This window comes from Gymnoscopelus braueri (assembly GCF_963280865.1).
Source record: "Gymnoscopelus braueri genome assembly, chromosome: 10".
Lineage (NCBI taxonomy): Eukaryota > Metazoa > Chordata > Actinopteri > Myctophiformes > Myctophidae > Gymnoscopelus > Gymnoscopelus braueri.
The window spans coordinates 11,007,864-11,020,783 of record NC_137611.1 but is presented as its reverse complement, the minus strand read 5'-3'; the positions used below and the strand labels follow the sequence as shown (position 1 = coordinate 11,020,783).

The 12,920-nt window shown below is 42.9% G+C and overlaps 7 protein-coding genes across 7 annotated transcripts; 5 read left to right on the top strand and 2 right to left on the bottom strand.

Annotated features, from left to right (window-relative positions):
* Positions 1 to 81: 81 nt before the first annotated feature.
* Positions 82 to 465, bottom strand: LOC308092991 (histone H2A-like; the record flags this gene model as incomplete). Its single annotated transcript, XM_080439176.1, has 1 exon — positions 82 to 465. The coding sequence occupies one exon, from the start codon at positions 463 to 465 to the stop codon at positions 82 to 84; it is 384 nt and encodes a 127-aa protein (XP_080295302.1).
* Positions 466 to 2,576: 2,111 nt separating this feature from the next.
* LOC308092996 (histone H2B-like) lies at positions 2,577 to 2,951 on the top strand (the record flags this gene model as incomplete). Its single annotated transcript, XM_080439181.1, has 1 exon — positions 2,577 to 2,951. One exon carries the CDS (start codon positions 2,577 to 2,579, stop codon positions 2,949 to 2,951), a length of 375 nt encoding a protein of 124 aa, XP_080295307.1.
* Positions 2,952 to 4,044: 1,093 nt separating this feature from the next.
* On the bottom strand, positions 4,045 to 4,428 carry LOC308093357 (histone H2A-like; the record flags this gene model as incomplete). The annotated part of the gene is made up of 1 exon (XM_080439692.1): positions 4,045 to 4,428. The coding sequence occupies one exon, from the start codon at positions 4,426 to 4,428 to the stop codon at positions 4,045 to 4,047; it is 384 nt and encodes a 127-aa protein (XP_080295818.1).
* Positions 4,429 to 4,879: 451 nt separating this feature from the next.
* Positions 4,880 to 5,358, top strand: LOC308092977 (histone H3.2; the record flags this gene model as incomplete). The annotated part of the gene is made up of 1 exon (XM_080439162.1): positions 4,880 to 5,358. One exon carries the CDS (start codon positions 4,880 to 4,882, stop codon positions 5,288 to 5,290), a length of 411 nt encoding a protein of 136 aa, XP_080295288.1. The 3' UTR covers positions 5,291 to 5,358.
* A 2,699-nt stretch (positions 5,359 to 8,057) lies between these two features.
* Positions 8,058 to 8,669, top strand: LOC308092970 (histone H1-like; the record flags this gene model as incomplete). The annotated part of the gene is made up of 1 exon (XM_080439151.1): positions 8,058 to 8,669. One exon carries the CDS (start codon positions 8,058 to 8,060, stop codon positions 8,667 to 8,669), a length of 612 nt encoding a protein of 203 aa, XP_080295277.1.
* Positions 8,670 to 9,924: 1,255 nt separating this feature from the next.
* Positions 9,925 to 10,236, top strand: LOC308093006 (histone H4; the record flags this gene model as incomplete). The annotated part of the gene is made up of 1 exon (XM_080439191.1): positions 9,925 to 10,236. One exon carries the CDS (start codon positions 9,925 to 9,927, stop codon positions 10,234 to 10,236), a length of 312 nt encoding a protein of 103 aa, XP_080295317.1.
* A 1,437-nt stretch (positions 10,237 to 11,673) lies between these two features.
* LOC308092997 (histone H2B-like) lies at positions 11,674 to 12,093 on the top strand. The gene has a single exon (XM_080439182.1). The coding sequence runs from the start codon at positions 11,677 to 11,679 to the stop codon at positions 12,049 to 12,051; it is 375 nt and encodes a 124-aa protein (XP_080295308.1). The 5' UTR covers positions 11,674 to 11,676; the 3' UTR covers positions 12,052 to 12,093.
* Positions 12,094 to 12,920: the final 827 nt, after the last annotated feature.

Genomic DNA, 12,920 nt, shown 5'->3' with positions numbered 1-12,920 from the left:
AGCATTATGTCAACAATATAGAAGTAGTGGGTGGCTCTTAAAAGAGCCTTTGTGGGTTTTTTTCTGTCAAATGAAGGAGGTTTATTTCTTGGCGGGTTTCTCGGTCTTCTTGGGGAGCAGGACAGCCTGGATGTTGGGCAGCACACCGCCCTGAGCGATGGTCACTCTACCCAGCAGTCTGTTGAGCTCCTCGTCGTTGCGGACGGCCAGCTGGAGGTGACGGGGGATGATGCGAGACTTCTTGTTGTCACGGGCAGCGTTTCCAGCCAGCTCCAGGATCTCAGCGGTCAGGTACTCTAGGACAGCCGCCAGATAGACCGGGGCGCCGGCACCGACACGCTGAGCATAGTTTCCTTTACGCAGCAGCCTGTGAACACGACCCACGGGGAACTGGAGCCCGGCACGAGATGAGCGGGTCTTGGCCTTTGCCCTGGACTTTCCTCCGGTCTTCCCTCGTCCTGACATTTTTTAGCTATATTTCTTGAGTTAGACTACGAAGAAATGTGCTGGCGTACAGAAACACAAAACCATTTATATCTTCAACTCAGTACTGGCTGTGTGCGCCCCACCAATCATACACAGCGCGGGGTGAGTGTGTATGAGCTCCCCTCCAATCACTACTAGTGGCGTGAACGGTTCCTCCCAGAGAAGGAGGTTCATGACCAGAGACCAATCAGAGAAAGACGGCGTCTTAGAGCCGCTGAGATTTAAAAAAAATAGTATGTGATATACTCATAGGGATATACTACATTTAAAGGGATATTTCACTTTTTTAAATCGTCTTTATTTTATCTTATTATTATTATTATATTAGTTTACTCTACTCCAGAACCGGGTAGTGTTTGCGCACTTTATAAGGGCCTAACTGTTATCTTGTATACCTGTATTTTTATGGTTGTAAGGAACTATGTCTCATATAGCTATATATTGGCTGATCCTCTGCACTGTATCTAGTGGCAAGCCATTCTCCCTATCACCCCCACTCTTTCTCTCGCACAAGCACATCATCCAATTCAAATGAGCTTTTATTGGCATAAGAAAACATTCAAAAGTAGGCTACTTACATTTTTATCCTGATTAATTGACCGGTGAAATTCAATAAAGCAATTTTCTAAAACCATTAAAATGGTAATTGACCTTAATGACAGTGTCACTTTCTTCACCATTTTTGATTGATTGAATACTTTATTAGCAGTTTGCAAAGAAAAAGCACAGGCAAGTACAGTTCAATACAAGGTCTGCAAATATACAATACTATGCAAAAACATCATAGAAAACGAGTAGTAATAACTGTAAGTGCTCTTTTAGAGAGTAGAATTTGACTACTACATTATCAAGTGTTGTAATCTGTATTTGTCATAGGAATATGACAATATACAGGAACACTGTGGAATAAGGAAACAAGGAATACAATTTAAGCCTCTATTGCAGTGTAATAACTTAGACGTGTAAGAAAACACCTTCATTCACTTAAAGTAGATGCAATATTCTATATTTCTCATTTTGACATTTTCTGGCATATTCTGTGCAAAAATGGTGCACACGTCTTTTCCAATAGCTACAAACCAACGTGACTACAAAATGTAAGAAACTTCTTGCCAACCCCATTGTATCATTAACCCCCCAATTCTTAATACACAATGTTGCTATGATATATGAATAATACAAACAACACACCATGCTGCCAGTGTACCAGGTTCTCTATTTTGGCTTTCTAAGCATAGAAGAAGATAATTAATTAACTAATTCATATCAATCAGCCTGAAGAGCTAGGTACCAACTTGAGAACATCAACCTGAAAAGGTTCAGATCAATAATTCTATATCACACCCACATACAAGTTGCATGTTACTAAAATGTTTCGATAAAATATACCAACATTTTCACATTAAATAAAGATTTGACAATCTCTCATGAGCTTGTCGATCAGCTGTTTTCAAACACAGTGATGTTGGTGCTATTCAACTAATTTGGCTAGGGGACCCCTTCCCGGACCCCACTTTCAGAGAACCATTGTTCTGTCATCATTTAATATTTGTTTTGCTGTTAGTAATTTCTTGACAATAAAAAGTGTATTAGTGTGTTATACCAAAACATTCTGGGCACTAGGGAAATCTGGGCGCCAAAACAGAGTGCACACCAGCCTCCACATTATTGGGAATGTTTCCATTGTCTCAATGAATAGACAGATAGATATAGGCTATTGTAGACCTTTATTGAAGGTCTACAATAGGCTATTGTAGACCTTTATTGATCCCCATGAGGAAATGTGGGTGTCATAAACAGCAACAGTAGTAAGCATGACATTGTATATAGTTTGAAGATCAAAGCAGAAACATAACAATAACCAAATGACTTTTGCAATACATTATACATCCCTCAAAATGTTACAGGGACAATAGAGTATACGAGCGGGAAAACATTATGCAGAAGCAAAGACACCACCCTCTTTGTGGCAAGACCAGCCAATCCTATGCTGGGAGTCACACACTAGATTTGCATGGCTCTGTATAAATACTGGTGCGATATCTCGACGTAAATTCATTCTTGGTCACTAGTCGTCGAGTATTTTCAAAATGCCAGAAGTTGCTAAGCCAGCGCCCAAGAAGGGCTCCAAGAAAGCCGTCACCAAATCCGCTGCTAAGGGCGGCAAGAAGCGCAGAAAGTCCAGGAAGGAGAGCTATGCCATCTACATTTACAAGGTTATGAAGCAGGTCCACCCTGACACCGGTATCTCCTCCAAGGCCATGGGCATCATGAACTCCTTTGTCAACGACATCTTTGAGCGCATCGCCGGTGAAGCCTCTCGTCTGGGTCACTACAACAAGAAACGCACCATCACATCCAGGGAGATCCAGACCGCCGTCCGCTTGCTGCTCCCCGGTGAGCTGGCCAAGCACGCAGTGTCTGAGGGCACCAAGGCTGTGACCAAGTACACCAGCTCCAAGTAAATTGTCAGTCTGCTATGAAAACAACGGTCCTTTTAAGGACCACCCATATTTTCAAGGAAGAGTGTCCAAATGCCCAAACACAGCGCCTGCCCGCCAAACCGCTTTGTTCAGTTGACGATTGTCATTCATCAGATATTGTTTTGTGACAATCAGACGACATGGTGAATAAATGACCATTGAGTAGCTAGGAACGCATGAAACCTGGCATCTGTGAAGCAGTGCCTCGTGGTTAAGCTATAAAGTGACCACCAACGTGTGATCTACACCGTGCAGAATTAATATCCTAGGAAAAGTAATTTTGGCTATATAAATAAATGGCAGCAAAACGGAATAAGAAGCATTATTCAATCAGATGTAGAGGATTATTTAATACATAATAAATTAATGGTTGCTCTGAATAGGCAGGGTCCTTCGTAATGTTTGTATGAACACATTTAAACGTTTTGGCTGAGAAGAGTCATGGGACCATCAATATATATATTGTGAATTGGATGACTTAGTTATCAAATATCTAGTTATTACTTGAGCATCTAACATTTGTCCTCGCGTCATTATTTTGTCACTCCAATAGAAATGTGTATTATTTGTGTGTCATAGGCCTGCAACAATGCTTTTGAAGTCTGCTGGCAACTATTTAGTATTAGCTATGTTACAGCAGCTCCACTACACTAGCAGAAAATACATAATATTTTATTAAAACCCAAAGTTAACATCATTAAGTGAAATGGCCCACAGAGCGCCATAAAATCTGACACGTCGATTGCGTAGTGTAGACATTATGCAACCTGATTACGAGTTGATGTATATTCTTTGCTGTCCATGTACAATTCTGTACTTTACTTCGGTTGGAAGACAATCTGAAGTTCACATCGTGCTTTGATACCGTCGACACTTGATTAAATACAATTAGGTTGAAGGGGGGGGCAGTAAACATGCATCTCGTCTTGTCAATATTAAAGAGACATAGTTCCCCTTACAAATTGTATAAATGTATAAATTCTGATGCAATCAAGGGATTTGACTCATTATGTTGAAACAGTGGGTGGCTCTTAAAAGAGCCTTTGTGGGGTTTATTAAGTCGAATGAAGTAGATTTATTTCTTGGCGGCTTTCTCGGTCTTCTTGGGGAGCAGGACAGCCTGGATGTTGGGCAGCACACCGCCCTGAGCGATGGTCACTCCACCCAGCAGTCTGTTGAGCTCCTCGTCATTGCGGACGGCCAGCTGGAGATGACGGGGGATGATGCGAGACTTCTTGTTGTCACGGGCGGCGTTTCCAGCCAACTCCAGGATCTCAGCGGTCAGGTACTCGAGGACAGCCGCCAGATAGACCGGGGCGCCGGCACCGACACGCTGGGCGTAGTTGCCTTTGCGCAGCAGCCTGTGAACACGACCGACGGGGAACTGGAGCCCAGCACGAGATGAGCGGGTCTTGGCCTTCGCCCTGGATTTTCCTCCGGTTTTGCCTCGTCCTGACATTTTTCAACTTTATTTCTTGAGTTAGACTACGAAGAAATGTGCTGGAGTCGAGGAACACGAAACAATTTATATCTTCAACTCAGTGCTGTCTGTGGGCGCCCCACCAATCATGAATATGAGTGAGAGCGCGGGGTGAGTGTGTATGAACGCCCCTCCAATCACTACTAGTGGCGTGAACGTTTCCTCCCAGAGAAGGAGGTTCCTGACCATGGCATGAATGAGAGCGCGGGCTGACTGTGTATGAGGGCCCCACCAATCAGTACTAGACTCGTGCCTTGATCGGTTCCTCCCAGTCTAAACTGTGGTTCCTCCCCAAACAAGGAGGTTCCTGACCAGAGACCAATCAGAGAAAGACGGCGTCTCAGAGCCGGTGAGATAAAGAGCAAGAGTTTGCGCTCGAGACATCACAATTTCTGACTCTACAGAATCAGACAGAGAGAGAGAGAGAGAGATGGCAAGAACCAAGCAGACCGCACGTAAGTCCACCGGCGGCAAAGCCCCAAGGAAGCAGCTCGCCACCAAGGCTGCTCGCAAGAGCGCACCGGCAACTGGTGGAGTGAAGAAGCCTCACCGTTACCGTCCCGGTACAGTGGCTCTGAGAGAGATCCGTCGTTACCAGAAATCTACCGAGCTGCTGATCCGCAAGCTGCCCTTCCAGCGCCTGGTGAGGGAGATCGCCCAGGACTTCAAGACCGATCTGCGCTTCCAGAGCTCCGCCGTCATGGCTCTCCAGGAGTCAGCCGAGGCTTATCTGGTCGGTCTGTTTGAGGACACCAACCTGTGCGCCATCCACGCAAAGAGGGTGACCATCATGCCCAAAGACATCCAGCTGGCCCGCCGTATCCGTGGAGAACGTGCTTAAACTTATCTGATATTGTCACTACCCCAAAACGGCTCTTTTAAGAGCCACCCACTTTTTTCTGTAAAAGATTTCCACTTATTTAAACCGTTAGCCAAACCGGTATGACTAATTATAGCAGGGTAAATCAACTTTAGTGTATAAGTTCATCCTATTTTAGGGGCCATTAGTGTTTTTCCCTTTAAAATTACTTATAAGGGAAATTGTAATGCAATTCCCATAATGGTCTGCTCTACTGGGCTATTTGATTAATGATGGGGTTCTCTCCTCACCATCTCTAGTCCTTGATAAACACAAAATAAAACAAATGATTGTTAAAGGAGTATAGAGCCCTCCAAATAACATTATTTCCCCTGGTTCTGGTGACCTCTATCCTAATGCGTGAGAGGGCCACGTTTTTGTTTTTCAATTAAAAAATAAATAAATACAAATATATATAGATAGATAGATAGATATAAAATAAAAAAATATATAGATAGACAGATAGTGAATCAAATCAGTCACCAGGACCATGGATGTGTGGGTTTTCAATGAGTATATAACATGCTCAATTGAGTTATAATGGGGTTATGACAACTGTATACTGCATTAAAGGGACACAGACACACGGGTACAACCGGAGTCGGGTAATCTGCTAACGGTCATTGCATGAACAGGTGGGGCTGGGGCATGACGCATTCCCCAACTGCCATGGACATTTTGTCTGCAACAGTAGAAAACACTGCATTCACAGTTTTCATTTTTAGTGAATAAATAACAGTGTGAATTTCACACTGTTATTTATTCACTAAAAATGAAAATAATCCTTGAGGATTTCGATCCCGTCACACATGCATTATCCCGTTACATTTGATTGATTGAATACTTTATTTAGAAAGACATGGTAAAAGTACATGGAAGTACAATTCACAATACAAGGTCCTCTAAACTGGATCGCTCATAAAAAGCACTTGGCTTATTTAAAATGAGTTCCCTGTGCACTCAAATCATGATGACATTTAAGAAGACATACAAATATACACTACTATGCAGAACGTCATACAGTCAGTTTACAGGTTACTGGTATGAAAAACAAGAAATATGTACAATAGACAGTTTTAGGAGGGGGGGGGGGGGGAGGTTAAGACTTGACAGGGGCCAATTTGGAATTGCAGCCTCCTGAAGGTGATTCTTTAGGGCAGTTTTTAAAGTGAGTAGGGTTTTACACTCCTTTACTCCTTTGGGTAGGGCATTCGACATTTTTGTTGAATAGCATGAGAAAGAGTTCATTCCCTTGTTTGTGCCAAATCTGGGTTGAACATGATCAAGCAAATAGTTGTTTGTAGAACCATCTTTCATGTATTGTGTAGACTGCAGATTGATCTGGTAAGGGTGTTAAAATGCAGCAAAATGGAAAGAACACCAGAATGTAAGGAACCATTAACAATATTTGGATATGGAATTGCAAAAGTAAAAATATTAAGACACACACTCTTTGTTGTGAGTAGGCCCTAATCTGTTGTGAAATAAGCCGAATGGCTTTTTCCAAGTCTGCATTTGAAGTTAAATAAAAAAGAGCAGAATTAATAGCAACTGGTCCTAGAAAAGCAATCTAAGCCCAACACCAGAAACGACCCCCCCCCCCCCCTAAACTGTTTACTGGGCATATACGTTTATTGCTATAGTGTTGATGATGTCTTGAATATCGTTGTAATGGAAACCAGGGCTTTTTTGTGTATAATTGTACCACTGTGCTATTTGCAAACTGTTAATAAAGTATTCAATCAATCAAAATCAGACGATGTGTCAATTCAGTAAGTAATACATATTTGCTCCCAGGTAGCTTTACCAAAGAAAATAATTTCACAGTTCACTTGTGATATATTTACTGAACAGTTCTGTCCCATGCTGCTATAAAGGTATAGGCCCAATTGATATGGGGATGGACATATTATTTGCTATGGCAGTGCCACTGTTTTCTTACAGAACGCAATGATGAATTAATCATAACACGGGATGCAGCAGGATATACATTGCATCATGGAGTTTTAAGATGTGAAGGGTACGTGCTGGCTTGTGTACCAGCATGTCTGTCTCCATAAGCAAAGTGCAGACAGCGACAGTTGATTGTATAAGATAAGCTTTATTTTGTTTACTTTAGTTTGATCAGATGTTATATCAGATGTATTACTCACAGTAAGTTATTTGTCCACAAATGAACAAAGCCTTCCACCATTCAATAGCTGGCAATGGGAGTTGCTGCCTTCAACTGGAGTGTGTTTACTAAGGTCAGAAAACCTTCTATTTATAACTAAACGGATTATAAAACAAGAGTATAGTTTATGTTATCCTGTCGTCGGGTATGTCTGCTAAGAGGATTACGAGGATTGGTGTTAATGTAACATAGTTTAACATTGTTTTAGAAGGAAAATGATGGGGGAATTGTGTTTTGCCCGTTGAAGAGTGAGGTGTTGAGCCTATCAATACAAAACGAGAGCGTTCTTCGCGTCTCAGATAATGTTCATGACAAAAGGGCACAAGTGTGCTAGCAGTGTGCCCTTTGTTACATCTCATAATATACACAGTCGTTTATAATATCTTGTTTTTTGTCGAGGAGAAAACACAAGTGGCACATTAAGCCACCTAGAGAAGAGGGGTTGTGTGTGCATTGACTCTACATGGTTCTCATGTTGTGTTTAAGTCCAGCCCCTTCACTGTGCTCACCACCAGTCTAGTCTACCGTACCGAGACTTTACATTAAGGCAAGCTACTACCCGAATCTGATTGAATCATGGCAGAAGTCGCACCAGCTCCAGCTCCGGCTCCGGCCAAGGCCGCCAAGAAGAAGGCAGCTCCCCGACCCAAGAAGGCCGGCCCCAGCGTCGCTGAGCTTGTAGTCAAGGCCGTGTCCGCCTCCAAAGAACGGAGCGGCGTGTCCCTGGCTGCGGTGAAGAAAGCTCTGACTGCCGGCGGCTACGATGTGGAGAAGAACAAGGCCCGCGTCAAGATCGCCGTCAAGAGCCTGGTAACAAAAGGCACTCTGGTTCAAACCAAAGGTACCGGCGCATCTGGCTCTTTCAAGATGAACAAGAAAGCTGTAGCAGTTAAGGCGAAGAAGCCCGTTGTCAAGAAAGCTGTCAAAGCAAAGAAGCCCGCGGCTGCCAAGAAACCCGTCGTGGCTAAAAAGCCAAAGAAGGTGGCAGCAAAGAAGCCTGTGGCCGCCAAGAAATCGCCGAAGAAAGCCAAGAAGCCTGCTGCCAAGAAGGTAGCAGCTAAAAGCCCGAAGAAAGCCACCAAGAGCCCCAAGAAAGTAGCCAAGAAGCCTGCAGCAGCCAAGAAATCCCCAGCCAAGAAGGTTGCCAAACCCAAGGCAGCAAAGAAGGCAGCTCCCAAGAAGAAGTAAACCGTTGTAAACCTATCCCACCTTTACCCACCAAAGGCTCTTTTAAGAGCCAACCACAACTTTTTATACGAGTTTTTATTTCCTCATTTTCACGTATAATGACCATAAACCATTTGTAACATGTTCTGGAGTTAGCTGTGTCTACCCAGCTCACAATTTTTAAGGAAAGGCGTGAAGCTTTGACGTGACCCCCCCCCCCCCCCCAATAATAACCGTTAGCTAACTGCATTAACCCTTAAATCTTTGGGTTTGCTATTGATGATTGACATGTACGTTCTTGGATCAAATCCAAAATTTAGTCATTTCAGCCCCAGATGATGCATTTGAAATATTCTCGAGCCCAGTGAAAATGAACATCTAGAATAGATTATCCATGTTTGTCCCATTGAAATAAATGTTCTATTTTATAAGGGAGACACGAATAGCAGCACCACAAAGTTTAAACAGTAACATATGATGTTATATAAACATATAATGATCAGATATAACTTTTGCACACAGTCAACATGGATTCCATGTTCACCATTGTTTTAAAATAACAGTGTAAATAGATAGATAGATATACCGATAGTAGCATTCTACTGGACTATGGAACTTGTTTAATCTGTTACACATCAAGTGTGCACACATGCATAGAAATCCCCCTAAATTGTACTATTGATATACGGTTTTTGTCTGAGAAGTCTGTCTTTACTACATCATATCAGCTACTCATGAGCAATATGTGTAAATGCTATGACTGTATAGTATTACTGTATATTATGTATCTTTTTCACTTGAAGTCTGGAGATGTGTTTTTTGTGACTGTGATAATGTGAATGTTGTGAGTGTTTGTATTTATAATAAAGGTATTCTTAAAAAGACATGGTATACATACTGCCGGATAAGTGGGAATAGTTTTTTTTTAAAACAATATATGTATTGGGATTTTCAATTATATAAACATAACATCAGTATGGCTCTTGTGTTAAAATGCCTATAAGTAATCAAATACAAATAGAGCAAATAGGCATTACATAGATATACATACTAGTTAATTGCTTCCACTAAGGCTCAGCTTTATAACCATGTCCAAAATAACCGTTGGAGAGGTCATTGTCATGCAGAACACAGAATAAAGGAGCAGCTTTTTAGGCAACGCCCAGTGCAGAGCAGGCTGCCTGTCTTCCTATACGTCCTCAGAACACAGATAAATACACAAGGCTTGGCAGTTTGAAGTCATTCACTAACTTTTGTATCGTCAACTAAGCCGAAAATGTCAGGAAGAGGGAAAGGAGGAAAAGGTCTGGGAAAAGGAGGCGCCAAGCGTCATCGTAAAGTGCTTCGTGATAACATCCAGGGCATCACCAAGCCCGCTATCCGCCGTCTGGCTCGCCGTGGCGGTGTCAAGCGTATCTCCGGTCTGATCTACGAGGAGACCCGCGGTGTCCTCAAGGTTTTCCTGGAGAACGTGATCCGTGATGCAGTTACCTACACCGAGCATGCCAAGAGAAAGACCGTGACCGCCATGGATGTTGTCTATGCTCTGAAGAGACAGGGACGCACCCTGTACGGCTTCGGAGGTTAAATTCACTTATTCGACTCAACAACCCAAAGGCTCTTTTAAGAGCCGCCCACATTTTCTTTATAGAGTCCATTCCATAATTGATACGTGAGCCACTTTAGGTAGTACTTGTTTTAGCAAACACTTGGTCGTTTGCCTCATAAAGTTTAGATGCCAATGGTTCATGGCCAGTGATAAGGTCTTAATACAATATCTCAACATGTACACCCTGACCCTCGTAGTGCAAACTCGAGCTTGGAATGGTCCTATTTGGAAAAATATTGTGGGGTCCACTCATACTTCCTACATCCCATTATTCCCACCGTTAGGGTTAGTTATAATGGGGTCAGTCGGAATCTAAAGGTTTAAAAACGGACAAGATAACCTGTCTGTTTCCATGTATATGTATGCAATGATATTCACACAGTCGCCAGTGGGGGCGCGGGGTTGGATCAGGGAAAGGTAGAATAATGTGGCCATGATGCAACGTGCCACTTGTGTTTTATAACAGATTATTTTAACTATCAAGACAGTGCAAGTTGAGGGTGTACAACTCACTTGAACTTATTCGAAAATATTCCTGCAGGCTGCACAATACATTCCAGGCGGATAAGTAATATAACACAAATGTAATTGTTATAAGACGCTTCATATAGTCAAGATTAAAATGGAGAAACCAATGTCCATTGGTCCAGCATTTTCTATATCGTCTAGTAGTCTAGAGAGTGACTTCATTTGACCGTGCTACTACTATGCTTATAAACATGGACTATAACAGTTGGATTCACATCCACTACTTGAGAGCATCATGACATATTCCCTGATTCAGTTCGGAATAAATTGAGTTCCCATACCGGGAGTCGAACCCGGGCCGCCTGGGTGAAAACCAGGAATCCTAACCGCTAGACCATATGGGACTGTTGAAAATGCTTCGCTGAATTCATGTAATAAAATTACACACGGTTCCAGTCAGATACCCCACTCATCCCAGCTATAATGAACATGATCAAATGCAATTTTTGATTGCTTTGTGTGGTACAACTGGTCAGGGACATGGGTCATAGAAGTATCATCTGTGATTAGTAGCAATAGTCTGCAGTTAGTGGATTGATTAGATTATACTGTATACATTATGCATCGATAGAAAGTGTGTTACAACTAGATTGAAATTGGAGCGTGCCGTGGACTAGAACTATTAATTCAGATTAAAATATAGATTTACCCTAATTTTTTATTATACCTTATCCCTAGTTTATATTTTAGCGGGAACAATAGATGTTGCAGGCGGGGAAACATTATGCAGAAACAAAGACAGTGTAAGACACCTCCCTCTGTGGGTCACATAAGCAGTGGCACCAATCATGTGCTGGGAGTCGCACACCTCATTTGCATTGGCCTGGTTTAAATACGGGTGCGACGCCGGCTGATTGTTACTTCTTTTCTTCATCCATTTGAGAAAGAACCATGCCTGAACCCGCCAAGCCAGCGCCCAAGAAGGGCTCCAAGAAAGCCGTCACCAAGACCTCTGCCAAGGGCGGTAAGAAACGCAGAAAGTCCAGGAAGGAGAGTTATGCCATCTACATCTACAAGGTCATGAAGCAGGTCCACCCTGACACCGGTATCTCTTCTAAGGCCATGGGCATCATGAACTCCTTCGTCAACGACATCTTTGAGCGCATCGCCGGTGAAGCCTCCAAACTGGCTAACTACAACAAGCGTCGCACCATCTCATCCAGGGAGATCCAGACGGCTGTCCGCCTGCTGCTTCCCGGTGAGCTGGCCAAGCACGCCGTGTCCGAGGGCACCAAGGCTGTCACCAAGTACACCAGCTCCAAGTAAACTGCATCGTCTGCTCTAAACACAAAGGTCCTTTTAAGGACCACCCATATTATCAACAAAGAGGAGATCCATATTTAATAACAATTTAATGTTGACCTGCTCGGGGTGTTCATGCGTCTATGGTTGACTGACAACAAGGGCCAATAGAAAGACTGGCTCAATAGCCGTTTGTGCTTTTCCTTTCCATGTCTATCCAGACTATTTACTGCACTGCCCGACTGAAGCGGCCTTTGTAATATTTTCTTTTCTCTCCTTCCCATTATTGTAGACTGAAAAATAAGGGTCCCAAAAAAGTGTCAGAGAAAACTAGCTAAACAGTACACAATGATAGCTGGTAGTTTACTGTGGGGAAAAGACACTTGCGGGCGCAGATCCGTCTTATATTCTGTCATACACTCATCTGGCCGTATGATGTGCACATAGCCATGGTTATACAAGCGTCATGGTGCCGAGTCCCCCTGGTCTAAAGTTGTGTTCGATTTTTTCACATTGCCATCTCTCACATAAACATAAACGTTCAGATTTCAAATATAAAGTGCTTACCACCGAGCCACGGATGTTACAAGGCGATGCGGACCGCGATGAGTACCCGTATCTCCCGTATTGTTCAATAAAAAGCATTTTAATCCCATCGCCGGCCATTTTCTCCAAATTGTCTCCGATACTTTCAACCATGCGACACTAATGGTTGGGAGGTGTATTGCACTCTGATACATTAGAAAACAAAAAGAGAAAATGGCCGGCGATGGGATTAAAATGCTTTTTATTGAACAATACGGGAGATACGGGTACTCATCGCGGTCCGCATCGCCTTGTAACATCCGTGGCTCGGTGGTAAGCTCGGTGGTAAGCACTTTATATTATATAAC

What these genes read in the sequence shown, in the direction of transcription:
- LOC308092997 (XM_080439182.1), top strand. Translation starts at nt 11,677, where the DNA reads ATGCCTGAACCCGCCAAGCCAGCGCCCAAGAAGGGCTCCAAGAAAGCC.